Source organism: Salvelinus sp. IW2-2015, linkage group LG16 (genome assembly GCF_002910315.2).
Source record: "Salvelinus sp. IW2-2015 linkage group LG16, ASM291031v2, whole genome shotgun sequence".
Taxonomy (NCBI): Eukaryota; Metazoa; Chordata; class Actinopteri; order Salmoniformes; family Salmonidae; genus Salvelinus; species Salvelinus sp. IW2-2015.
Window position 1 is genome coordinate 32,781,569 of NC_036856.1, and position 26,269 is coordinate 32,807,837.

The following is a 26,269-nucleotide window of genomic DNA, read 5'->3' on the forward strand; positions in this document are numbered from 1 at the left end:
TGATCGGTTAGAATACGTGTCAAACTCATTCCACGGAGGGCCGAGGATCGGCGGGTTTTCGCTCCAACATCGTACTTGATTGATGAATTAAGGTCACTGATTAGTAAGGAACTCCCCTCACCTGGTTGTCTTATTTCAAAGGAAAAAACAAAAACCAGCAGACATTAGGCCTTCCATGGAATGAGTTTGACACCCCTGGTTTAGACTGTGCCAGATGGCTCTCACATAAAACCTAAATGTTCCTGGTCAGAGAGTTTTCAAAATCTGGTTTAGAGAATAAATAACATACTCAAATAATGAATCGTATAAATCGTCCAATTTTCAACTATACAAGTCTGTCAAACTTGAATTTCTGAATTCAACTCACTAGATTCTAGTGGATTCTAGTGGACATTGGATTGCAGTAGACCAGGTATTCCAAAACGGGTACACGCAATAAAAATGTGATTCACATTTTCAAACAAATTCTTCACATTTTCAAACAGTCCATTTATATTTTCCAACGGAGCTATACATTTGGGTGAGGTTTTTTTCTCACCTGAGTAGCCTCGTTTCACTGCCAAAAATAAAATTAAACCATCTAGTGTTCAACGGAATAACATCACAATGTCAAATACAGGTAGCCTAGTCAAATAATTAACATCCAATCACATTAACTGTTACTCTCGTGGGAATTCCACTAACAGTCCGTATGTAGCCAAACGTACAGTGGCTTGCGAAAGTATTCAACCCCCTTGGCATTTTTACTATTTTGTTGTCTTACAACCTGGAATTAAAATTGATTTTTGGGGGGTTTGTATCATTTGATTTACACAACATGCCTACCACTTTGAAGATGCTAGAAGGTAAATCTCCGTCCCAGTCCCAAATCTCTGGAAGACTGAAGCAAGTTTCCCTCAAGAATTTCCCTGTATTTAGCGCCACCATCATTCCTTCAATTCTGACCAGTTTCCCAGTCCCTGCCGATGAAAAACATCCCCACAGCATGATGCTGCCACCACCATGCTTCACTGTGGGGATCGTGTTCTCGGGGTGATGAGAGGTGTTGGGTTTGCGCCAGACATTTTTTCTGGCCACTCTTCCGTAAAGCTCAGCTCTGTGGAGTGTACGGCTTAAAGTGGTCCTATGGACAGATACTCCAATCTCCGCTGTGGAGCTTTGCAGCTCCTTCAGGATTATCTTTGGTCTCTTTGTTGCCTCTCTGATTAATGCCCTCCTTGCCTAGTCCGTGAGTTTTGGTGGGCGGCCCTCTCTTGGCAGGTTTGTTGTGGTGCCATATTATTTCCATTTTTAATAATGGATTTAATGGTGCTCTGTGGGATGTTCAAAGTTTCTGACATTGTTTTATAACCCAACCCTGAGCTGTACTTCTCCACAACTTTGTCCCTGACCTGTTTGGAGAGCTCCTTGGTCTTCATGGTGCCCCTTGCTTAGTGGTGTTGCAGACTCTGGGGCCTTTTTGAACAGGTGTATATATACTGAGATCATGTGACACTTAGATTGCACACAGGTGGACTTTATTTAACTAATTATGTGACTTCTGAAGGTAATTGGCTGCACCAGATCTTATTTAGGGGCTTCACAGCGAAGGGGGTGAATACATATGCACACACCACTTTTCCGTTTTGTATTTTTTTGAATTTTTTTAAACAAGTATATATATTTTTTAACTTCACCAATTTTGACTATTTTGTGTATGTCATTACATGAAAATCAAATAAAAATCCATTTAAATTACAGGTTGTAATGCAAAAAAAATTGAAAAATGCCAAGGGGGATGAAAACGTTTGCAAGGCACTGTAGCTGTTGCTCATGTTGGTATCTCTACTGATGGCGCAAAAGCCACGACAGGGAGACATAGTGGAGTAGAAACGCGCTTGCAAGCTGTTGCTTCCGACACCACTTGGGTACACTGCAGCCTCCACCGAGAGGCTTTTGCTGCCAAGGGAATGCCTGACAGCTTGAAAGACGTTTTGGACACTACAGTGAAAATGGTTAACTTTGTTAAAAAAAGGCCCCTGAACTCTTGGGTATTTTCTGCACAGTGCAATGATATGGGCAGCAATCATGTAACGCTTTTACAACATACAGAAGTGCGCTGGTTATCAAGGGGCAAAGTATTGACATGCTTTTTTTTWTTTTTWATTGAGAGACGAGTTTAAMGTTTTCTTTACTGACCATCATTTTCACTTGTCTGACCACTTGCATGATGACGAGTTTCTCACACAACTGGCCTATCTGGGTAATGTTTTTTGAATCTAGGATTACAGGGACTCTCCGCAACTATATTCAATGTGCGGGACAAAATTGAGGCTATGATTAAGAAGTTGGAGCTCTTCTCTGTCTGCATTAATAAGGACATCACACAGGTCTTTCCATCATTGTATGATTTTTTTGTGTGCAAATGAACTCAAGTTTACGGACAATGTCAAATGTGATATAGTGTGAAGGATGGTTTTGTTCTCTTTTAACATAAATATATGCCTTATAGAAGTAGGACATGTTAATCACAAAACATAGYGTGACTGCAGAAAAGCTGTTGTTAATCTASGGTGTCGACTGTGCAAACCACAAGGTTGAGACAAGATGGAAAAATGCTGAATAACAAGAAAACAGGAACTGAGGAATGTGTAGGGAAAATGCTGAATAACAAGAAAACAGGAACTGAGGAATGTGTAGAAACCAACAAATCAGTTCAATCTTCACAAACAACATTCCGGACATTTGAATCCTGAGTGCTGTGTCTGGGCACCACCGATAGGCTAGCAAGTTTAAACCACGCTAAGCCTCTACTGTGACAGGCCAACTCTGAAGTTGGAACTACCACTGACACAGTATAAAAGAAGATGTCTGTACTATTTCAGTCTGTTTTACTATTTCAGCCCTGCTTTACCCTGCGTGGTGATACAGTGAACCCGTATATACGAAAATTGCATTTACCATTTATTGCTTGGGTTTTTAATTAAAATACTTAAAATATATTCGGTGACTCTGAATCACATTTTGTCCTGATACCAGATTTGAACTGACGCAAATCTCTTTCAATAGCGAAGCCCCTGAGTGAGTTGGGTGCGCAATTACGCAGGTACTTTCCCAAATCGGATGACACAAACAACTGGATTCATTATCCCTTTCATGCCCTGCCTCCAGTCCACTTACCAATATCTGAACAAGAGAGCCTCATCGAAATTGCAACAAGCGGTTTTGTGAAAATTGAATTTAAATCAGAAGCCATTGCCAGATTTCTGGATTGGGCTGCGCTCAGAGTATYCTGCCTTGGCAAATCGGCTGTTAAGACACKGATGCCCTTTGCAACCAYGTACCTATGTGAGAGTGGATTCTCGGTCCTCACTAGCATGAAAACTAAATACAGGCACAGACTGTGTGTGGAAAATGATTTAAGACTGAGACTCTCTCCAATACAACCCAACATTGCAGAGWTATGTGCATCTTTTCAAGCACACCCTTCTCATTAACCTGTGGTGAGTTATTCACTATTTTCGATGAACAAATAAGGTTTTATATGTAAAATGGTTAAATAAAGAGCAAAATTATTGATTATTATAATATTAATATTTGTGGCCTGGTCCTATAAGAGCTCTTTGTCACTTCCCGTGAGCCGGGTTGTTACAAAAACTCACACTCATTCTTATGTTTAATAAATGTATCGTATATTATGGTGTGTGGCAGGCTTACAATGATGGCAAAAAACAACATTTGAGAGTGCGCTGACCCAGGTGTACGCAGCTGGAGGTTGACTGTTTGAAGGGGTACGGGACTATAAAAAGTTTGGGAACCACTGCAGTAGTTTTTCTCCCAGCTACACTACACCAAAACGTGACTACAGCAAATAATATGATGTACCCTACTTTTTTTGTTGCTTAAAAATAAAAATGTATTTTATTTTGATTTATCAGGGGGTGTTGCAGTACCCTTACTTCCGCGGCTATGCATTGGTATAAGCAATACACCATAGTGGTTACCGTAGCTAATTAGCTAGCTTTCTGAAGACGCGTGCCTTCAGAGTGACTGCAACCTGTAAAGGGCGTGGATGCAGAGGCCCACTGGTGCAACAGGGTAGGAGGCTGTTGGAGCTTTACCGAAAGCACATTTTAACAATAAATTGTACTTCTGTATGTAGGTCTATTCATCGCAGAGTTTTCAATGGTTGTCGGTAAACTATCATTTTAATGCTGTCACAGAAAATACTACTTACAGAAACTGCAAGCTTAGCTAGTTACATCAATTGTTCTGTGGCTACATTTAACGTTAAGTGATAATGCTCGAGAAGCTGGCGTTTCCAAATATCTGCTACAACAGCATTATCAGTTTTATACATACTCAAATACTGACCGTCATTTTCTTTAACGTTATTTTGATAAATGTATTCATACTATTTTATCCTTCCACGACATCTAGTCCCGACACATCTAAGGTTTCATTCTATCGGTTCGGTTGTCTGAGCCACGACCGAGTCATTGAGGGTTTTTGTTTTGTATGGACCGGACCCAGTCGTTCGTTCTGAATGTTCCATTGCCATAATGACTGCCAACGTTGTTATTCCTCGCTTGCCAGCTAGCCAACTATCGTTAATTTACAGTCACGTCAAACAGTGCAATCCGAAAAACAGTAGCTGCATTTGCGTTTGTTTAAGCTGTTTTATAGTGACATTTTATTTTGATAATTTACATCCATAACAATGAGCTAATGTAATGATGCGCAATTTCACCTGGCATAGGTGAAATGCTCTCGTCAGGACACATGTTCAGAGGAGCTAGCCAACAACACAGCTAACACAATCAAACTGAAGCTGGAAAGACCGCAAACTACCTGGATTTCGTTTCGTTTGAAGTGTTTTCTATTGACATTTATTTGTATATGTCCATAAAAAAATGATGCTAGCTGATTCATGATTTCGAATGGCTGAGAAAAGCTGCTGGCCTGTCTTGTCTCGTCCCGAACCCAGACACGTTCATTATGGGACAGCTGGAGATCTAATTTCAATATTGCAAATGTCGAAGACACACAGTAAGGTTAATATAAGTTTCCGCTGTTAAAAAACAAATGCTAGTTTAAAAGAAAAGAGAGATAATGTCTAGATGTTTTTTACAGTGTAGATCTTAGTGTATAAATTGCCAGACTGTGCTGATGAGACAGTGGATTGCGCAGTGGGATGGAACAGAGTAAATAGACATTTCAACTTCATAGCCGGTGGTAATTTGTGGAATAAACACCTGCTGAAACTATAGTAACTGTTGACTGTCATTGATAGCCCTGTCAAAAAAGCTAACCTGGAATGATTATCATCAATGTTGATGTTGTCTCGCAATCTATATCACTTTTCATTGTAGAGGTAGATTCAATGTTTATCAGTGTTTTCTTTAGTGTTCGTTATGCTGCGTTTAGACGAGGGACGCAAAACCGCCATACCAGTCGATATGCAGAAGGTGGCGGCAAAAGCAAGCGCTGCTATCTTGATTTCAGTGTAAAATCCGGTAGAAAACAACACTACTATGGCAGACGGCAAAAGTTGACGTCGTGCTCTCGTTGAAAACAATGACATCCGGTTCGCCGTCTACCTTGTACCATGTAAACGCAGCATTACTGTCAACTAGCCTGCCTGATAAACTTTATCAGTCTGCCTGATTAACTGTGCTGTGATGTTGATGTGATTTTCCGGAGACACGTCAATACCCTTCTGTGATTTGTCCAGGTGTCAGTATGGCAGAAGACCCCCAGAGGAACTTTGTTCTGCCTATTATGAGAAGGTGGAGGAGAATAAATCACTGGAGATACTTATGAAAGAAAACCCATTGGGTACAGGCAACATAAACATTGGATTATTACCACAGTGACAGCACAGTATTACTGTTACAACAAGTGCACCACAATAACTATTACTGTTTAGTATGATCAGTGGGCGGTGCCTGGGGCCTGGGCCTTCAGTAGGTACTACACAGTCCCACACCGAATTAATCCACCTCTTTATTTACCCATCATTATGATGCCATGGCTCTAGACACTATACATTTAGACAGAACGCAGTATAACCAGGCGTTGCGTCACCTTGAAATTGACAAATTGACATTTTTGGGTCAATGTGTTTACCCAAAAACATGACACAATCAATGAGTCTTTTTCAATATTTCCCTTCACCTTTTTCATTGTGCAGCTCGTTCTGCCCTGCGGTTTGATTCGTTGAGCTGATAGATCCACTCCGCGTTCCCCAACAGTTTTCAAAGCACCATTGCTTGTAAGTGCCCAGCCGTTACTTTGGTGTCTCGTTTGCTTGCCTTGGTTAGACACTCACGTTTTGCAAGCCATTGTGGCTTCAAACACCAAAATCGATCAACTTGCCAAATAATAGGGCATTCCCAGCAGTACAGTGCAGTGCTTCTCGGAGCCTGTGAGCCATTGATAGGCTCGTAGTTCGGCGTCGGGACCTCTCCTGGTACAATGTCTAACTTTTCTGAAAAGTTCGTCTGAGATGGCGTAATATATTCCTCGACCACATCGATATCTTCTCCTCCTTCCGCCATATGTGTTGAAAAACCAAGCACTTAGTGGTACGCGAATTAAATTCGTTTTATCCAAATTCAGTTCCTAGATCTTCATAGACCTGCCCCATAGGACCTGCCTCTCAATATTGGTAAATCCATCAAAAGGACGTGCCGCACTAACGCCTGCTGCTGGGCTCCTGTGTAACACTGAGCCACAGCCAGCAAGGGGCCATTTACGGCCGTATACCCAATTAGCCAACTCATAAAGCTGATGGGTTGGACAACTCATTTCATTTCCATTCACTTATAAGCTACAAGCGCCGCACTGTTTTGATCTGAAGGCCTGGGGCAGATTTTAGACCCCTGGCAAAACCACAGATGGCTGAATATTGATTGGATAGGATGGGTAACGATCTAACATAAAGACCCAGCCTCCAAATCTCAACCTGGGGCTGGAAGCAGTGCCCAACCCAGAGGAGGGGAAAAGTATTAAATGAAGAGTATAACTTCTTACTCTGGGGAATTATTTAATACATATTGTGGGAAAATATATATATATTAAAAAAAATATACTATATTCTTGATGGTGTTAGGCCAGCAGAGAAGGCCTTGCTGGCCCTGCCGGCCCACCACTGGTACTGATGCTTCCACCTTCTACCTTCATTGTTATGTAGGCCTATGCTATTAACCTTGCCTTCCTTGTGTCGTTTGCTTACCTTGTGCCTTTTTACTTGTGTATTTCTCTGTCAGATTTGGAGAAACTTAGCACATTCAGTCAGAGGTTCCCTCTGCCCTCAATGTACAGGATCCATGTGTGGAAAGTCTCACACACAAGCTACATCCAACACAGGTGAAACTCTGGAAGACTAACCTTTTTAACACCTCACTATTAAACCCATAGACACCCCTGTCTCTCACCAGGCAGACAGTAGTGAAGAGAACACACCAAAAGCACAGCCAAGCCTAGGGCTGTTACGGTGACCATATTATTATATTACCACCACAATTGCTGTCACAAGTCATGACAGCAGTCAAATTCCATGTGACCGTTTAGTCACGGCTTCTCCAAGCGCTGATACTGCTCATGGTCATTAGTAGCCTACCAAACTTGCTATCTGCCTGGTTCTTGGCACTCTATTGTCSCTCTAATCACTCTGACATCAATGCAAATATAATCGAAAATCTAATCAAACACTTCATGAGAGCCTATGAGCTCATGATGTGCAACATTTCTATAGGTTATGAAATTGCATGAAAAATACAGAAAAATACAGAGTGCTGGCCTCTTAAAAAGAGGAGGATCCCATCAGCTTTCAATAGGCTAGGCCTACTATATTTATTTCTCAACTTTCCTAATATTAAGCACATTGCTTATCTTTACAACAGGAGTATTGCCTACCTGGCTCAAGTACCCCTGACTGCAGTGTGCAATTCGGGRCCGGGCTCAATTTKAGTAAAAAAAAWAATATTTAACCAGGTAGGCCAGTTGAGAACACGTTCTCATTTACAACTGTGACCTGGCCAAGATAAAGCAAAGCAGTGCGACAACACAGAGTTACACATGGGATAAACAAACATACAGTCAATAACACAATAGAAAATCTGTATACAGTGTGTGCAAATGAAGTAAGGAGGTAAGGCAATAAATAGGCCATAGTGGCGAAATAATTTAGCAATTAACACTGGAGTGATAGATGTGCAGATGAGAATGTGCAAGTAGAAATACTGGTGTGCAAAAGAGCAAAAAATAAATATATATATATATGGGGATGAGGTAGGTAGTTGGTTGGATGGGCTATTTACAGATGGGCTGTGTACAGCTGCAGCGATCGGTAAGCTGCTCTGACAGCCGATGCTTAAAGTTAGTGAGGGAGATATAAGTCTCCAACTTCAGTGATTTTTGCAATTCGTTCCAGTCATTGGCAGCAGAGAACTGGAAAGACAGGCGGCCGAAGGAGGTGTTGGCTTTGGGGATGACCAGTGAAATATACCTGCTGGAGCGCGTGCTACRGRTGTGTGTTACTATGRTGACCAGTGAGCTGAGATAAGGCRGAGCTTTACCTAGCAAAGACTTATAGATGACCTGGAGCCAGTGGGTTTGGTGACGAATATGTAGCGAGAACCAGCCAACGAGAGCATGCAGGTCGCAGTGGTGGGTAGTATATGGGGCTTTGGTGACAAAACGGATKGCACTGTGATCGACTGCATCCAGTTTGCTGAGTAGAGTGTTGGAGGCTAATTTGTAAATGACATTGCCGAAGTCAAGGATCGGCAGGATAGTCAGTTTTACGAGGGTATGTTTGGCAGCATGAGTGAAGGAGGCTTTGTTGCGAAATAGGAAGCCGATGTGGGGGGGTCAAACATTTGACCCCGCCCACTTTTTTTGTCCATCTGAGGTTTGACAGTCACACACTGAATACAAACACACACGTTTGCGTAAGGCACACGTTGAATACAAACATATTTAATTTTTGAAGATCGTAAGAAATATTATATAAAGTACCAGCAGGTGGGTTGTAACACTTTTCACTTCATGCTACGTCATCTTTACTGAACAACATAACACAATTAACAATTGAAACAATTAACACAGCAGACAAAAACAAGGTTTGACCATTCCTCAAAAATGGCTTCACTCCTGCTCCTCAAAAGAAGCAAAGACAGTAATTGTCTTGYTGTCAACTGCCTCCACATAGAACATCTCATCTCTCTGTAACTGGAACGTGAATGGTTCCTTGAGGAGAATATTTTCCTCTTCATCCAGGCCATTATACAACCGTAGTTCTTTAAGGCTTGTAATGTGGTCTTCCCCGTCCATTTCAATTACACTAGGGAGGGAAACAGTGCCTTTAAATGTTTGGAGTTCACGTCACCTTGCTGCCTCTAGGGTGTCCCTTAGAAGAACATCTGTTTGGAGTTCACGTCACCTTGCTGCCTCTAGGGTGTCCCNGAGTTCACGTCACCTTGCTGCCTCTAGGGTGTCCCTTAGAAGAACATCTGTTTGGAGTTCACGTCACCTTGCTGCCTCTAGGGTGTCCCTTAGAAAAACATCTACTTCCTTGAAGAATAAATATTAAGACTCGTGCCTCATTGGGTGATCAAGACAAATTACACCCCACTTTCACAATACTACCATGCAATGTACAGAGCGTACTGTAAGTTAAGAAAGAGTAGGTTAAGTTGGATAGTTATGATAACAACAATAATGGTAATAGTAAATATTAATAATAACAAGTTGTCACAGCATGTCACATCAGAATCCAGCTCTCCARGAGTTTGATGTATGAATTGTGTATGTAGTGTAAAAACTGTAGGAAATAGGTCCCAAAAAGTGTCAAGAATAATAAACAAGAAAAAGTATGAGCRATAACAAGTGTGCTTTGCATGCTGCAAGCACATAAATAATAACTTTTCATATGTTAWAACAGATAATAGGACTAATATAATATACTGAATAGCCAGCATCTTACCATCAAAACAAACACCCCACAGTTGTTTGAGAAACCTTGCTTTGGTAGGCCGTGCCGTGTGAACAAGGTACAATTTTTAATAAAGGAATGACAATCATATGGTACAGTTCAGTGGAATAACATCATCCACACCAAAAGTCCTCCAAGGTCCAGGAGACGAGATCCGAGCAATGTTTCTGTGAACACGGTGTATGTGAAAGTAAAGAAAAAGTACAATTCAACAGCTTTTTATACTTCAGCATGCATAACAGTTTTGAACACAGTTGGAACTGAATTAGCCCAAGTATTTTTCACAACATGTATGGGTGTTGCTGGACCAGAAAATGTATTTTTGACTGAAAACACACCATTTCTCACATCAATGTACTCACATGCCAAAAATCTTTCATTGGACACTGTTTCAAAGCAATGTGTATGCTTTCTTCGTRAATSTGTTTTGAAGTTTTTCTTATTTAACTTCAGTTTGCAGTGTGGACAAGTTACAATGACTTTTCTTGACTTGCCATGTGTGTTGGGACCAGGTGATTTCATTATTGTATATACTATGTGTAGGCTGTGTAGACTCGCTATAGCGAACTAAGGGAATGGCATCAATGATACACATTTAGAGCCAGCCAAACAGAACAAGGCATACATTGAAGAAACACAGAAAATCAACGATCAAATCGATTACATAACTGTATATGTAAACCTAGGCKTACTGCTCAAGTAGGCAGATTTGTCCAAATAAGATTCCCTCATTGTGAGCAATTAGCTAGTTCACGTGCAAATGGGTGCTAATTAACGCTATGCTAACATCAGTGCGGTAGTTGGTCATATAAAATATACCGCTGCACTGGTATAACATGAATATTACAAAGTACATTATGCATAATGACAGTCTCACTTCCATGGTTTATATTTATATTCATATAGGTTAGGTTCGATTAAGATTCAACGTTGACGCACACCTCATGTAGCCTAGCCCATAGGCCTAAAGTTTGTATCACAACTAAAGTGGCCAAATAACTTCTTAAATTAAAGCACATTAATCCACATTACAAGGAATGTTTTGCCTAACTGGCATACATGCATCATACATACATACGTGAGTTTCAAGTTTGGGGAAGAACGTTTTCACCATAAAAAAGCATCTTTATAATAAAAGCATTACATGCATAATCACATTTGTGTTCACTTTTGAGAATGGTGTTTTCCTGCTAATGGAACATCAGTGCTTATAGCCTACTGCCGTGTGCGCATTGCTGCGCTTATAATGTGAAGAAATAGCCTAATAGTTTCTCAACATTTTTAAGCTAAACGTTCTCATCTTTTGCGTCAGGCTCATTGCTTAAAACAGGATTTTTTATGCTAGTGGTTGTATTAATTTGGGATCTATCGCATACCACAACTGTCCCGGACTATGTTTGGAATATTTATTTCTCTCACAGAATAGAATGGGTCAACTTTCGTACTATGGGGGATAGTACATTGACATAGGCTAGTGCTTTTGCTGTTCGTTAGGCCTGCTCATCTTACTGGCTGACAAAAAGTAAATGTGGACAGTTCTTCGAATATCTTCAATATGTGCCTCGGAATTGGATAAGGACACACGCAGTTGCGTCCCCGATGGGTCTGTTTTCACTTGTAGCCTGTGAGAAAGATTTGATCAAYGACTACCTGTTTCTTTGTTAACCGCTCAACACAGAATAGCCGGACATGCCACTCCCTCAAATCGTTTGGAAAAAATATCCTTTCTGTTTTTTTCATTTATGTTCAATTTTATTCTTCATACTATAAAATAGTGGCACAGAATTTTAAGCAAATCTTGTCTTCTAAATGAACTAGTATTGCTCATAGCCTTATGGCATAGTTAGATCAGGGCCAAACAGAAGGACAACTCATAATATGCTGTTCGGTTCCTCTGAATAGACTACATTTTCTTCATATCATGTTTCTTTAGACCTGTCTAAGACCATACCCCTGCCAACCAAAATGATTTACCTCCTTTCTCTACCAATCACATTGATTTGTTTTGTTTTCTCCTTCCTCTAGCAGGTGCCACAAGAGAACACAGATGCCATATTGACTAAAGCCATTGACCTGTGGCACCCCCATGCACTCTGTATAGAATCACAGATCTCCAGATCCCCAGCCAGACACTCTTGATGGGTGTCAATGACATTGGGATACGCTTGTACTCTCCCTCCCCTCAACTGGAGAACTCTGCCACTAACAAACATCCAATGAGTTTCGACTCAATGGATATAATGTCCGTACTAAGGACCGGTCCAAGGTAAAAAATTATATATATGGTTGGGGAAACTGGTTCCAGACCTGTGCTTAGGGAGGCTTACTGAGCAGACTGTGATTTTGGATCACAGCAGCAGTCCACTCTGTTTTTAATAGCCTGGTCCCAGATCTGTTTGTGTTGTCTTGCCAACTCCTCCAACCTACTCGGTTCAGCCTACTCCAAATGAAGCCCCTTTCCTTGAACATGTCCTGATGGAAGGAAGTTAGAGGTGGCGTCGCTTGGCATGTGAATGTCTAGCAGAAGAGCACAGTTAAATCATGTATTTGTCAATAAACATACATTTAATGACAGAGAATGTTGAGTGCATTAAAACCACTCAAATATACTGTTCTACTTCTATGATGAAACACTGTGGTTTCATTTAGTAAAGGTGAGTTAAGTTCTCACTGTTGGTGATGCTACATATGTATGGCATAGAGACGGTTGAGGAAAAGCCGTTTTGAATGTTGTTTTTTATTAAGTTTCCTTTAGATAAGAAACTGCATACATGATAGAAGACGAACAATAAGTTAACAATCATCACATGCAGTTTCCCTCTGTACAAAAAAGAAAAACAAGTTTATTTTGTATTATGTACACGTCTTATACAGTAATTCCCAAAGAATGTCTTCTTTCTTTTCTTAGTATGGAGAGGCACAGCGAGACGGTCCTGGGTTGTGTTTAGTAAGCACTCCGTTGTAAAACATTTTCCATGTTTTGTACCTTATGAACATGTCCCTGTATACACACGCATACCAAGATACACCACAAGTCAAAGGGTTCTCCGACTAAACGATCAAGACCATCACCTGCATGTGTTTATTATAAAATAACAATTTTGAAATGTCTGTCTCCTGTGTATGAGCTAAAGGTTGTAGTGTACTTTCCTTCACAGCCAAAGGGTTGTCTAATGTCGGTTCTCCACTACGAGGCTAAACAAGGCGGAACCATAAAATTCCTGTTTTCAGAAATCTAAATTCCATTCCCTTCATAACTATTGACCGTTAACTTGCCAGTCTATGGAGCACTCTGCTGAAACATTGTATAGACAACATACTTTATCAAATGTCATTCAAACAAAGTACATTTGACAACGTTTTCATCCCTGTAAACAATGACAGGTATAGTGACACTATACAGAGGGTTGCAGAACTCAATAATAATGGTGATCTGGGTTGCATTCAAGATCACAACTCATAACAGCGTTTCAAAGTGTATTTGGTATTGAGCAGGCAGCTCTCTGAAATGTTCCCAGTAATTGTTCTCTTGAATGCAGCCCCGGAGGAAAGAAAAGTTCAATTATTGCTAGGTTCATATTTCTATACTGTTTCAACATGGACAGGATGTGTTGTATTTCAACATTTAATGGGTATATATTCTGATCATATTCTCATACTACAGCTTTCAGAGTAGCACATGGTGTATACGGTATTGTAAGTAGTACTGCAACACACTTATTACAGAATCCTATTCTGCAGTCCTATCTGATTGAAAGGGCTTGGTCCCTCTGTTTTGGAAACAGGAGCCCTTGGAGGAGAATAATCTTTCCCAATCAGTTGTTGGTCTCTGTACTTTTTTTTATTTTTAGATACCCTGCCAAACTCAATCTCCCACAATCCCAAAGTCCCATTGGCACAGATATAGGAGCAGAGTTCCATAACTCCTCCATAGAGTAGCGTCAAAAACCGAAGTGCAATTAACCACATTAACCATCTTCATTATTAACAATTATAATAAAAGGCTATTAAAAAAAACAATACTTTTTAGTCCATATAATCTCCGCTGACAGAGAAGCCAGTCAGTCTAGTGCCTTCTGTCAGTCTCTCCATGTGTATGACAGTCCTTCTCCCCAACCCGACCACACTGACCACTGGACCAAAATACTGTTGTAGTTGGTCCAGTCTGCCCTTTCCATTCATTGGTAGCCATTTTGGGTCAACACTGGAGCCTGCAGAAGTGTCAGTCGCCCAGTTCTGTACACACCCCGCCAGGTTCAGATTAAGTTTACGGTCAGGTTCAGATCACGTTCTACTCTGGTTCTAGTGTGGTTCTGGTCTGGTTGCGTTTTGGTCTGGAAGGGGAGGGGTGTGGTACACAGAGGCAGCAGTTTTGAGGTCCAGCACTTGAGGTTCTTGAAAAAGATGGCATAAAAATAACTATGGTCGATGAAACCTAGAGGACAGAGAGAGGGAGAGAGATAATTAGTTACTGTATACACTACTTGAAGTATGGGCAAGTGTATGTGTTGTGTTGCAGAGTGTAGTATGGCTGTGACATACATACCTGGTTAGATGCCGACTACCCTCATGCACTTCCATCTCTGTGCTTTTAAATTCATTGAGTTCTTTACGTATAGCAGCCTACAAGGGACAAACACAACCGGAGATCAGTCAGAAAAAAAAACTGTATACGCATGACAAGAGTTGCAAAATTCCAGGAACTTTCAATAAATTCCCTGGTTTCCCAGCAATCCTGGTTGGAGATTTCTGGATTTCCTGCTTATTCCCTTCTTATTCTGGGAATCCTCCAACCGGGATTTCAGGAAAACCAGGGAATTTATTGAAAGTTCCTGTCATTTTTCAACCCTACGCATGACTGTGCATTTGTGTGTGATTGTATATGTGTGTGCGGTGTGCGCACCTGCATGTGAGTGTTATTACCTTATCTGCAGCTGTGAGTCTTGTCCACGGTTTGTCTGCCCTCCTGTCGTAGTCCTGGGCGTCGGCTACCTCTACATAGTCACTGAAGCGGGTCAGGATCTTAGCTTCCCTCAGCTCCTCCACTGTAGGCCTCTGACTCAACTGGGGACAGGAGAAAAGGGTTGTCAGAGTGTGTGTGTGGTGGCTGAGGGTCTCGGGGGCAGTAGATATGGATTATTGTGTTAGTTGTTCTCAACCGTAAAACAATAAAGATGGCCTCGCAGGCAATCATCCAAACCGTTAGAGAAATAGACACACACACCACTTATGTTACACAACAGAGGATGAGATAACCTGATGTCATAACAGGTAATGCTTTTATATTTATAATCTGCCATCTAATGGAAAGTGATACCCTCCTCCCCCCTCTCACCTTTCTAGACAGGCGTTTCTTGAGCTCTCTCATCTCATCTAGCTCCTCCAGTTCATTGCGCGCTGAGAGAGGGAGAGACGGGTTAGAATAGAATAAAACAAAATAGAAAAGTCACTATTGTCCATTTCGTGAGCAACTGGAAATGTGTATTCTGCCTATCTAGTCTGTTCTACTTACGTTTGAGTATGTTTCTCTGTTCCAGCTCCTCTGTAGTTGGCCGTTGACTCAACCTCCTGAGAAAATGAAACTAAAGTCAGCCAGGACCGTTTCCTAACGTCTTTTATTTTCTGATGTCAGACCAGTCTCCTCTGTGATCCATGACTCCCTCAGATGTATTTACCACCTCAACAGTCTGACACAGTGATTCACACAGCAACAAGAGGGAGGGGAGGGAGGGAGAAGATACATTGAGAGAGGGGAGGAAGGAGAAGGAAAGGGGAAGCAGAGAGATGGAGAGGTAGGTAGAGAATTAGATACATGGAGAGAGGGAGGGAAGGAAGCGAGGGAGGAGGCAAGAAGCAGTGAGTGTAACAAATGAAAGTGTGAGGCGAAAGAAAGGAAGGAAACTGTGAATTCTTTATTCCTGTATTGCCACGTTTATGTTCTGTACACTGTGACGGTAAAATCCCACTTGAAGCTGTCCGCCCTCACTGGCATATTCAAGATAATATGACAGGCTCTCTTTTACTCTCCTTCGTCTATCTCCCTCTCTCCTCATCGGTTTCCTTCCATCCTCCATCCCTCTCCTTTTTCTCACTTCCTCGCATCTCATCTCTGTCTCGCTCTTCACCTCTCCCCCAGGTCACATCTCAACCAGGCCAGAGCAGGGTGTACAGGTGCTGACAGAGGGGAGCTGTGTGTGTGTGTGCGCAAGCACCATGATAGCTATATACAATCTTTTAAAAAGCAGCTGTGTGTGTTTGTATATAGGAACTGAGTGCCCTCCTAGCCATTGCTATAGGGAGGGTGTATGTGTGTGCGTCTCACCGTGTGAGCTTGGTGCCTATCTGCTGCCTGAACTCCAGTCTCTCCTGGTCTGACTGTCTGGGCAGGATGTTCTTCTCCTCTAGCTCTCTCACAGATGGACGGTTACTGATCTTAATGGCCAAGGAGTCCTTCCTCAATACCTTCAGAGCCAGGGTACCTACACACACACACACAAACGTTATTGTCCATTAAATGTTTATAAAATTGAATAACTAACACCACCAGTAGCTAACTCATGCACTAGCAATTAAATTGTCACAACTTTTATCCTCTACAGTGAGTGCTACAGGATGGGAGTGTGTTTACTGTTTCCAACCAACTCCTCTGTTTACATAACCAGATTACAAAGAGGTGTGTGTATGTATAAATGCTTCAGATTTTTTATTTATCCTTTATTTAACTAGGTAAGTCAGTTAAGAACAAATAATTATTTACAATGACAGCCTAACCCGGACGACGCTGGGCCAGGTGTGCGCCGCCCTATGGAACTCCCAATCACGGCCGGTTGTTATACAGCCTGGAATCGAACCAGGGTCTGTAGTGACGCCTCTAGCACAGATGCAGTGCCTTAGATCGCTGCGCCACTCGGGAGCTTGAAATGGGCCTCAAATCAATAATTCACTGCTGAAGGGAACTACTGGAACAGGGTATCTGAGGACTAGCCATCGTGTGTGTGTGTTTCATGACACACACCACTGTCACCTCGGTGCTTTGATTGGTCACAATCAGGGAGGCGAACCAATGGGATTCACAGCTCATAATGGAGAGGTCCAATGAAAGGAGGGCTCTTAAACTACATATCCCAGTAGCCATTGAGGCTGTTACCAGGAGGAATGGCCACTAAGCAGAGACCAAACAGCCACTACGGCCCCAAACCTATGGATAAACAAACACTTACTTGAAAACAGTGTTTCATCGTCATCTTCATCCTCCTCGTCCCTGTACGACCCAGGTATGTCTTGGTAGTCTTCTTCGTTGGAGAGGTTCTCTTTGTTGTTATCACATGCCATCATCACCGTGGGAACCACATGGTGCAGGGAGCTGAGGTCAGTGAGAAAGGTCAAACTTTAGCGAGAGATAGTGGGCTTGTGTGTGTGTTTGTCCATCCGCGTGTGTGTGGTGTTAGAAATACGGGAGTAGTAAGGTAACGTCCACCATAAGTTGATATGAAAGGAGCTATGGAGTCTGTGATTAACGTAAAACAGCCAAGCGTAAACGGCACCTCAAATCAACTGAGAAAACAGGACTGAAACACTGTATAAAAACGGCCTGACTCATCCAAAAGGGAGACAAACTGCAGAACAATCAGAAACTAGCCTCGAAGCAGCATTCCTGATTGGGTCAGGGAAACAGCACAGGAGCAGATAGGAATACAATCAGCAATCTCGTAACTGGAGAATAATTATCCCTGTTGCTTATACAAACTCAGTTTGAGTGTGCCTATATGCCAACAAGGTTTACTAACATCACATTTAGACAAATTCAGGCAGCAACCAAGTCAAAGAAATAAAGACTTTAAAAAGACTAGGATACCTATTACCATTTTGTGCTTGAGACCAAACCGAAAAATGAAAGGAGAGGAAAGGAAGGAGGGGAAAAAATGGTATCCCGGGAGCACATCTGACTGAAAGGAAATCAACCCCCTGACGGCCCACCAATCAGAGTGATGGACCATGGGGGGGCAATCTGGCACTGGCACATCAGTTATACCCTGACTACATCGCTCGCGCTTGCAAAATACATTTAGAAATCTATATTATTCAATTATWGCACCCACGTTCGTGCGCGCCAACGAGCGTCTGCGTTGCCAAGGACTAAAATTAGTTGGTTCTATTTGTGACACAGATTGCGCTGCAAGTCCTGCCTCTCCCATCTCCTCATTGGTTTATAGAAGCAGGTACCCACGTGCCATCTCCTCATTGGTTATACCCACGTGGGTGACTGAAAGACGAACGAGGTAGGTGGTGGTAATGCACCTAATTTATGAAAGTTGCCAATCGCAATATAAAGTCCAGAGCAGAAAAGGCCTGGGAGGAGGAGAGATGACTAGAAACGATTCGGTTGACCGTTTTGTGTGTGGATTAATTGGTGGAGTAGAGAACCTTGTGCATTTCAGGTAAAATAACAACTCAATGTTTATATCCCAGGACAAATTAGCTAGCAACAGCAAGCTAGCTAAATAGGACAAATTAGCTAGCAAGTGCAAGCTAATTTACATAAATGTTTAATGCTTTTTGACCTGTCCCCAAATTATTGTAATTGGTTCAGAGTTTGTTTTGATATTTTAACCTGCKTGTCGTGATCGCGTTTGGTGTGGGGGGACAAAGTACATTTATGCAGGATGGCGCACGCGCGCAGCCGGTTTATGTTCTGTGTCACGCCCTGATATGTTTCACCTGTCCTTTGATTGCCTCCACCCCCTCCAGGTGTCACTGATTTTCCCCAGTGTATTTATCCCTGTGTTTCCTGTCTCTCTGTGCCAGTTCGTCTTGTATGTTTTTCCAAGTCAACCAGCGTTTTTCCTGTTCTCCTGCTTTTTGCTATTCTCCTTTTTCTAGTCCTCCCGGTTTTGAACCTTGCCTGTTTCTGGACTCTGTACCCACCTGCCTGACCATTCTGCCTGCCTTGACCACGAGCCTGTCTGCCACTCTGTAATTCCTGGACTCTGATCTGGTTTTGACCTTTTGCCTGTCCACGACCATTCTCTTGCCTACCCCTTTAGATTAATAAACATTGTAAGACTCCAACCATCTGCCTCCTGTGTCGGCATCTGGGTCTCGCCTTGTCATGATACACTGAGTGTTTGGGTCAATCCCACGGCGTTTTCCTCTTGTGTGATGAATCTGTAGACTGATGGAGATGGTGTGTGTTTCTGGTGGTTCTCTAAACTGGTTAGACACCAGCCCATGATACACATACACCCAGAGAGGTAAAGCCAAGGTAAGGCTCTGGGAACTAGTGCAGCTCTTTATCCAAAGCTGAAGTGAACAACAGCCAGAGGAGGTTTAGATGAAATGGTCTCTGTACTGAGATGTGTTTGACTGACCAGATGTTTCAAATGCTGCCTAGAGTATTGTGGTATTGGATTCCTAAATGACTAATTGATTGTGAGTGGATGGATGCCAATAGTAACCAATCACAGAAACCTTTTAACATTTACAATTTAGTTATTTAGCAGACACTTTTATCCAGAGCGACTTACAGGAGCAATTAGGGTGAAGTGCCTTGCTCAAGGGCACATTGACATATTTTTCACCTAGTCCGCCTGGGGATTCGAACCGGCAACCTTTCGGTTACTGACCCATTCTATTACCTATGATAAGACTTCAGAGAGCAGACCTTTTGCCCATCTTTCACTGACATAGAGAAAGGCTCTTATTTCTACTCTGACACACAGGCAAAGAGAGACTGAGACCTCCACGAAGCCCTCAACAGCAAACTGTCCTCTCTAACGCCAGACTCTTGTCTGCTAACAGTGCTCCTCTCTCCCACTGACCGGGCATCAATCTTTATTCCCAATTTAACCCCACTAATTAGAACACGTTTTGTCAAATGATTAACAAGCTACTTAACGACTCGATCCAACTGCCCACAATCCATCACACCGCTGTAGAGTAGGCACAGGCCAGGGCCAATGGGAGTGGAGTACAGGGCAGGCTGGATAGTGTACAAAATATTGAGTCACATCCTCTTGCCTTCAATTTTTCGGTACATGGTGTCGAAAGCGTTCCACAGGGATGCTGGCCCATGTTGACTCCAATGCTTTCCATAGTTATGCCAAGTTGGATGGATGTCGTTTGGGTGGTGGACCATTCTTGATACACACAACTGTTAAGCGTGAAAAAACACAGCAGTGTTGCAGTTCTTGACCTAAACCGGTGTGCCTGGCACCTACTACCATACCCTGTTCAAAGGCATTTAAATCGTTTGTCTTGCCTATTCACCCTCTGAATGGCACACACTCACAATCCATGCCTCAATTGTCTCAAGATTTAAAGTCTTCTTTAACCTGTCTCCCCCCTTCATCTACACTGATTGAAGTGTATTTAACATCAATAAGGGGTCATAGCTTTCACCTGGTCAGTCTGTCATGGAAAGAGCAGGTGTTCCTACTGTTTTGTACACTCAGTTATGAACCACTTCATCAACATAATTTTTCATGCACACACATGGAGGAAAGGACACACATTAAGTCCTCACCTCTCGTATCGCTTCATGGTAAGGGCCAGGGTCTTGTTGAGTTCCTCGATAATGCGGCTGGGGGGGTGTAGGGGCACAGGAAGGGTCCTGTAGTGTAGGGAGTGGCCCCCAAGGGACCCCACATGGTGAGAGGGAGGGGGGCACTTCTGGAAGGTGAGGGCCGAGGGCTCCATGCTTACCCCCGCTCCCACAGGCACACAGATCATCAGCTTCTGAGGAGGAGACAGCTTCATGGACACACAGGGCAGCTTCACTGGCATACCCTCTACGGAGGGAGGGAGGGAGGGAGAGACTTCACTATGGTGAAACAATAAAAAAATACACTTAAGAACAAAGAAGGAACAGCATGTCAGAAAACATCAATGCAATTGAAGTATTCATAGAATCAAATCCTTTCAGGGAAAATTGGAACACACTAAACAAACATGAAGAGCTACCTATCTAAAATGGAGATAAACCACTTCTCAAACATTTTTCGGCCATTTAACAAAGAAACAAAAACATATGTGATTATTTACAAAATGTAGCACCTGTTATTAAAGACTACCACAACACACTGAATTCTGCAATTACATTGGATGAGCTACAGGACAAAATACAAACCCTCCAACCAAAAAAGGACTGGTGTTGATGGTATACTAAACGAAATTATAAAATATACAGACCACAAATTCTAATTGGCTATTCATAAACTCTTCAACATTATCTTCAGCTCTGGCATATTCCCCAATATTTGGAGAGAGAGAAATAGATACAGAGATCAGAGTCAGATATACCCACACAAGCGGCAAGCTGGTGGTCAGAGAAAATAGAAAGCAAAGTAAAAGCAAATTACACAGAGGAGTACAGGGCTCTACCTGTGATGTGGTTGGGCAGTCTGTTGAAGGGTTTGGGGGGTAGCGCTGGGGGTTGTTTGGGTTGTTTTATGATGTGATGAGATGACTCTGCCCCGCCGCCGTCGCCCGGATACACCATGACCTTAGTGGGTGGAGCCTGGCTGGGATTCTGGGTGTGGTCTTGTGGAGACGTCCCCTCTCCAGACAACTGGAACTCTACTGTACCTGGGGACAGAATAAATCAATCAAGTGTCATGTTACAAAAGGGTGAGAGGAGATTAACTAATGAGCGAGTTTGTTGGGACAGGGCCTGAGATGAGAGAATTGACCAATCAGATGTTATATTACAAAAAGGTGAATGGGAATGAAACAATGGGTGAGCATGTTGGGAGGTGTGAGAACAAAATTGACCAATCAGTTATCATGTTACAGCACAGTGCGTGATGATGAACCAATGGGTGAGTGTGTTGATAGAAGGCCTGAGATGCACCTATGGCTGACCCTGCTCCATCCATCAGCTCAGCTCCATCACAATGTGATGGATCAGACCCTCCTAACGCTGGAGAGCTCCCGTTCTCCATATTGACCTCCTCTCCACTCGTTACTACCGTTCCGTCTGCAGAGAGAGAGAAGAGGGGGAGGAGAGAGATGGAAACAGAGATAACATGTTCCCAGTACATATCTGACCTGGATTCAATACAGGTGGATACTGTGATGCTGACTGTGTGACTTGATTTTGTCTAAAGCATGTTAGATTACACAACAACGTTTTGCCATCAGTCTCTGCTCTCTAACCTCCCTCTGCTGTCTTCTCCTCTATACCCTCTGACCTCTAACCTCTCACCTTTGTCGTAGATGTCCTTCAGCACTCCTCTCTTGATCAGCTCCTCTCTGCTCTGCCGGGTCGACATCTTCCTCTCCAGGACTGATGGGGCAGGATATGATATCGCAACAACATTAGGTGGCATTATACATGACATTACTATATTCACTGTGCTCATAACTGGCCTGCGGAGCAGGCACAGGGTACTGATCTAATAAATGATGTAACACTGGTCACTGCCTGTCTGAATCATAACCCAATTATGGCCATGGTGCAGCGATAACATAAGGTTTGTATGGGGTAAGATAATACACTGCTCAAAAAAGGAAACACTTAAACACAATGTAACTCCAAGTCAATCACACTTCTGTGAAATCAAACTGTCCACTTAGGAAGCAACACTGATTGACAATAAATTTCACATGCTGTTGTGCAAATGGAATAGACAACAGGTGGAAATTATAGGCAATTAGCAAGACACCCCCAATAAAGGAGTGGTTCTGCAGGTGGGGACCACAGACCACTTCTCAGTTACTATGCTTCCTGGCTGATGTTTTGGTCACTTTTGAATGCTGGCGGTGCTTTCACTCTAGTGGTAGCATGAGACGGAGTCTACAACCCACACAAGTGGCTCAGGTAGTGCAGCTCATCCAGGATGGGACATCAATGCGAGCTGTGGCAAGAAGGTTTGCTGTGTCTGTCAGTGTAGTGTCCAGAGCATGGAGGCGCTACCAGGAGACAGGCCAGTACACAGCAGACTGGAGGAGGCCGTAGGAGGGCAACAACCCAGCAGCAGGACCGCTACCTCCGCCTTTGAGCAAGAGGAGCACTGCCAGAGCCCTGCAAAATGACCTCCAGCAGGCCACAAATGTGCATGTGTCTGCTCAAACGGTCAGAAACAGACTCCATGAGGGTGGTAAGAGGGCCCACGTCCACAGTGTGGGGTTGTGCTTACAGCCCAACACCGTGCAGGACGTTTGGCATTTGCCAGAGAACACCAAGATTGGCAAATTCGCCACTGGCGCCCTGTGCTCTTCACAGATGAAAGCAGGTTCACACTGAGCACGTGACAGACGTGACAGAGTCTGGAGACGCCGTGGAGAACCTTCTGCTGCCTGCAACATCCTCCAGCATGACCGGTTTGGCGGTGGTCAGTCATGGTGTGGGGTGGCATTTCTTTGGGGGCCGCACAGCCCTCCATGTGCTCGCCAGAGGTAGCCTGACTGCCATTAGGTACCGAGATGAGATCCTCAGACCCCTTGTGAGACCATATGCTGGTGCGGTTGGCCCTGGGTTCCTCCTAATGCAAGACAATGCTAGACCTCATGTGGCTGGAGTGTGTCAGCAGTTCCGCAAGAGGAAGGCATTATGCTATGGACTGGCCCGCCCGTTCCCCAGACCTGAAGCCAATTGAGCACATCTGGGACATCATGGCTCGCTCCATCCACCAACGCCATGTTGCACCACAGACTGTCCAGATGTTGCCGGATGCTTTAGTCCAGGTCTGGGAGGAGATCCCTCAGGAGACCATCCGCCACCTCATCAGGAGCATGCCCAGGCATTGTTAGGGAGGTCATATAGGCACGGGAGGCCACACACACTACTGAGCTCCATTTTGACTTGTTTTAAGGACATTACATCCAAAGTGGATCAGCCTCTAGTGTGGTTTTCCACTTTAATTTTGAGTGTGACTCCAAATCCAGACCTCCATGGGTTGATAAATTTGATTTACATTGATAATTTTTGTGTGATTTTGTTGTCAGCACATTCAACTATGTAAAGAAAAAAGTATTTAATAAGAATATTTAATTCATTCAGATCTAGGATGTGTTATTGTAGTGTTCCCTTTATTTTTTTGAGCAGTGTATATATCTGTGTGTGTGTGTGAGGATGTGTGTGTGTGAGGATGTGTGTGTGTGTTGGTCACATTTCTGAACATGTGGTGTTCTGAGAACAGCAGAATCTGCACCGACAGCTGGGGGAGCAGCATGAGATTAGAAAAACAGGGCAGCACCCCACTGGTGTGTTTATTTGTGGGCAGAAAGCAGCTAGAACGATGCAACCTAGGGCATAGCCTCTCTATCCAAAACATATACATGTCATACTGTAGATTTAACCTGGACACATGGCTCAGGACTACCTTGCATAACAAACTTGATATTATATCATACGGACGGTATATATCTTACATAATTCCGGAACATTATTCAATTAAAGAGACAGTATTAGCTGAACTTCAGTAACAGCAAATATAGGGTCAGACTGAATCTGCAGGGAATCTTATCTGGCAACACTTCCACAAGAGTTCTCTACATTTCTGAAGAACAAGACTGATCATGTATAAATGTTCAAAATCACTATTTGGTATTTTTCATTTCAGATAGGCCTTTCATAAATTAAGGGGACCTATGCTCTCAGAATCTACCAAGTCTTGCTGATGTCTAACGTGTGCACACACACATCCTGTGGTATCTTTGGCCTTAGCTGCGTGGCTCTGAGGCATCATGGCACCTAACTGCTTATCCCCTGTTTACATAATATAGCCATCATACAGTACAGCACCTAGCTGCCCAGCTCTGTTACCCCACAGTACCTACAGTACAGCACCTAGCTGCCCAGCTCTGCTGCCCCACAGTACCTACAGTACAGCACCTAGCTGCTCAGCTCTGCTTCCCCACAGTATCTACAGTACAGCACCTAGCTGCCCAGCTCTGCTGCCCCACAGTACAGCACCTAGCTGCCCAGCACTGCTTCCCCACAGTATCTACAGTACAGCACCTAGCTGCCCAGCTCTGCTGCCCCACAGTACACAAGAGGAGGAGGATTGGGGCCAGCAAGAGCTGGCCAGCTAGGTTGCTGTACTGTAGGTACGTGGGGCAGCAGAGCTGGGCAGCTAGGTGTGTACTGTGGGGAAGCAGAGCTGGGCAGGTAGGTTCTGTATTGTGGGGCGCAGAGCTGGGCAGCTAGGTGGCTGTACTGTAGGTATTGTGGGGCAGCAGAGCTGGCGCAGCTAGATGCTGTACTGTAGGTACCGTGGGGCAGCAGAGCTGGGCAGCTAGGTACTGTAGGTATGGTGGGGCAGCATAACTGGGCAGCTAGAGACTGTTGGGGCAGCAGAGCCGGGGCAGCTAAGTGCTGGTACTGTGGGGAGCAGAGCTGGGCAGCTAGGTGCTGTACTGTTGATACTGTGGGGACAGCAGAGCTGGGCAGCTAGGTGCTGTAGCTGTAGGTACTGTGGGGCAGCAGAGCTGGGCAGGTAGGTTGCTGTATTGTGGGGAGCAGAGCTGGGCAGCTAGGTGCTGTACTGTAGGTATTGTGGGCAGCAGAGCTGGCAGCTAGGTGTGTACTGTAGGTCGTGGGGCAGCAGAGCTGGCCAGCTAGTGCTGTATGTAGTACTGTGGGGCAGCAGAGTTGGGCAGCTAGGTGCTGTACGGTATGTGGGCCAGCATAACTGGGCAGCTAAGTACTGTAGGTATTGTGGGGCAGCAGAGCTGGCAGCTAGGTACTGCTAGGTATTGTGGGCGCAGCATAACTGGGCAGTAGGTGTGTACTGTAGGTACTGTGGGGCAGCAGAGCTGGGCAGCTAGGTGCTGTACTGTAGGTACTGTGGGGAGCAGAGCTGGGCAGCTAGGTGCTGTTACTGTAGGTACGTGGGGCAGCAGAGTGGGGCAGCTAGTACTGTAGGTATTGTGGGGCAGCAAAGCTGGGCAGCTAGGTGTGTACTGTAGGTACTGTGGGGCAGCAGAGCTGTGCAGCTAGGTGTGTACTGTAGGTACTGTGGGGCAGCAGAGCTGTGCAGCTAGGTGCTGTACTGTAGGTACTGTGGGGAAGCCGAGAGCTGGGCAGCTAGGTGCTGTACTGTAGGTACTGTGGGGCAGCAGAGTGGCAGCTAGGTGCTGTACTGTAGGTACTGTGGGGCAGCAGAGCTGTGCAGCTAGGTGCTGTACTGTAGGTACTGTGGGGCAGCAGAGCTGTGGCAGCTAGGTGCTGTACTGTAGGTACTGTGGGGCAGCAGAGCTGGGCAGCTAGGTGCTGTGCTGTAGTACTGTGGGGAGCAGAGCCGGCAGCTAGGTGCTGTACTGTGGGGCAGCAGACGGGCAGCTAGGTGC

At 43.9% G+C, this 26,269-nt stretch overlaps 2 protein-coding genes across 4 annotated transcripts in view; one reads left to right on the forward strand and one right to left on the reverse strand.

Annotated features, from left to right (window-relative positions):
- The first annotated feature begins 3,942 nt into the window (after nucleotides 1–3,942).
- On the forward strand, nucleotides 3,943–12,734 carry LOC111975290 (TBC1 domain family member 7-like). 3 transcript variants are annotated; one of them, XM_070447668.1, is made up of 4 exons: nucleotides 4,000–4,077; nucleotides 5,714–5,817; nucleotides 7,251–7,350; nucleotides 12,005–12,734. In XM_070447668.1, the coding sequence occupies exons 1-4, from the start codon at nucleotides 4,052–4,054 to the stop codon at nucleotides 12,036–12,038; spliced, it is 264 nt and encodes an 87-aa protein (XP_070303769.1). In that variant the 5' UTR covers nucleotides 4,000–4,051; the 3' UTR covers nucleotides 12,039–12,734. The 3 variants fall into 3 exon arrangements, 2 of the variants coding, with proteins under 2 accessions (XP_070303769.1, XP_070303770.1); XM_070447669.1 differs by having other exon boundaries at nucleotides 12,008–12,734; XR_011481184.1 differs by lacking the exon at nucleotides 5,714–5,817 and having other exon boundaries at nucleotides 3,943–4,077.
- The window catches only part of LOC111975289 (phosphatase and actin regulator 1-like), a 22,248-nt gene continuing 8,665 nt past the window's right edge, over nucleotides 12,687–26,269 (reverse strand). The window contains exons 3-13 of the mRNA XM_024003490.2: nucleotides 22,182–22,262; nucleotides 21,828–21,953; nucleotides 21,359–21,562; nucleotides 20,502–20,766; nucleotides 17,200–17,342; nucleotides 16,302–16,458; nucleotides 15,492–15,547; nucleotides 15,315–15,376; nucleotides 14,903–15,043; nucleotides 14,526–14,602; nucleotides 12,687–14,414 (exon numbers count right to left, since the gene is read on the reverse strand). Coding sequence (XP_023859258.1) covers nucleotides 14,399–14,414; nucleotides 14,526–14,602; nucleotides 14,903–15,043; nucleotides 15,315–15,376; nucleotides 15,492–15,547; nucleotides 16,302–16,458; nucleotides 17,200–17,342; nucleotides 20,502–20,766; nucleotides 21,359–21,562; nucleotides 21,828–21,953; nucleotides 22,182–22,262 — 1,328 coding nt within the window. The 3' untranslated portion in view covers nucleotides 12,687–14,398. The remainder of the gene's footprint in view (nucleotides 14,415–14,525; nucleotides 14,603–14,902; nucleotides 15,044–15,314; nucleotides 15,377–15,491; nucleotides 15,548–16,301; nucleotides 16,459–17,199; nucleotides 17,343–20,501; nucleotides 20,767–21,358; nucleotides 21,563–21,827; nucleotides 21,954–22,181; nucleotides 22,263–26,269) is intronic.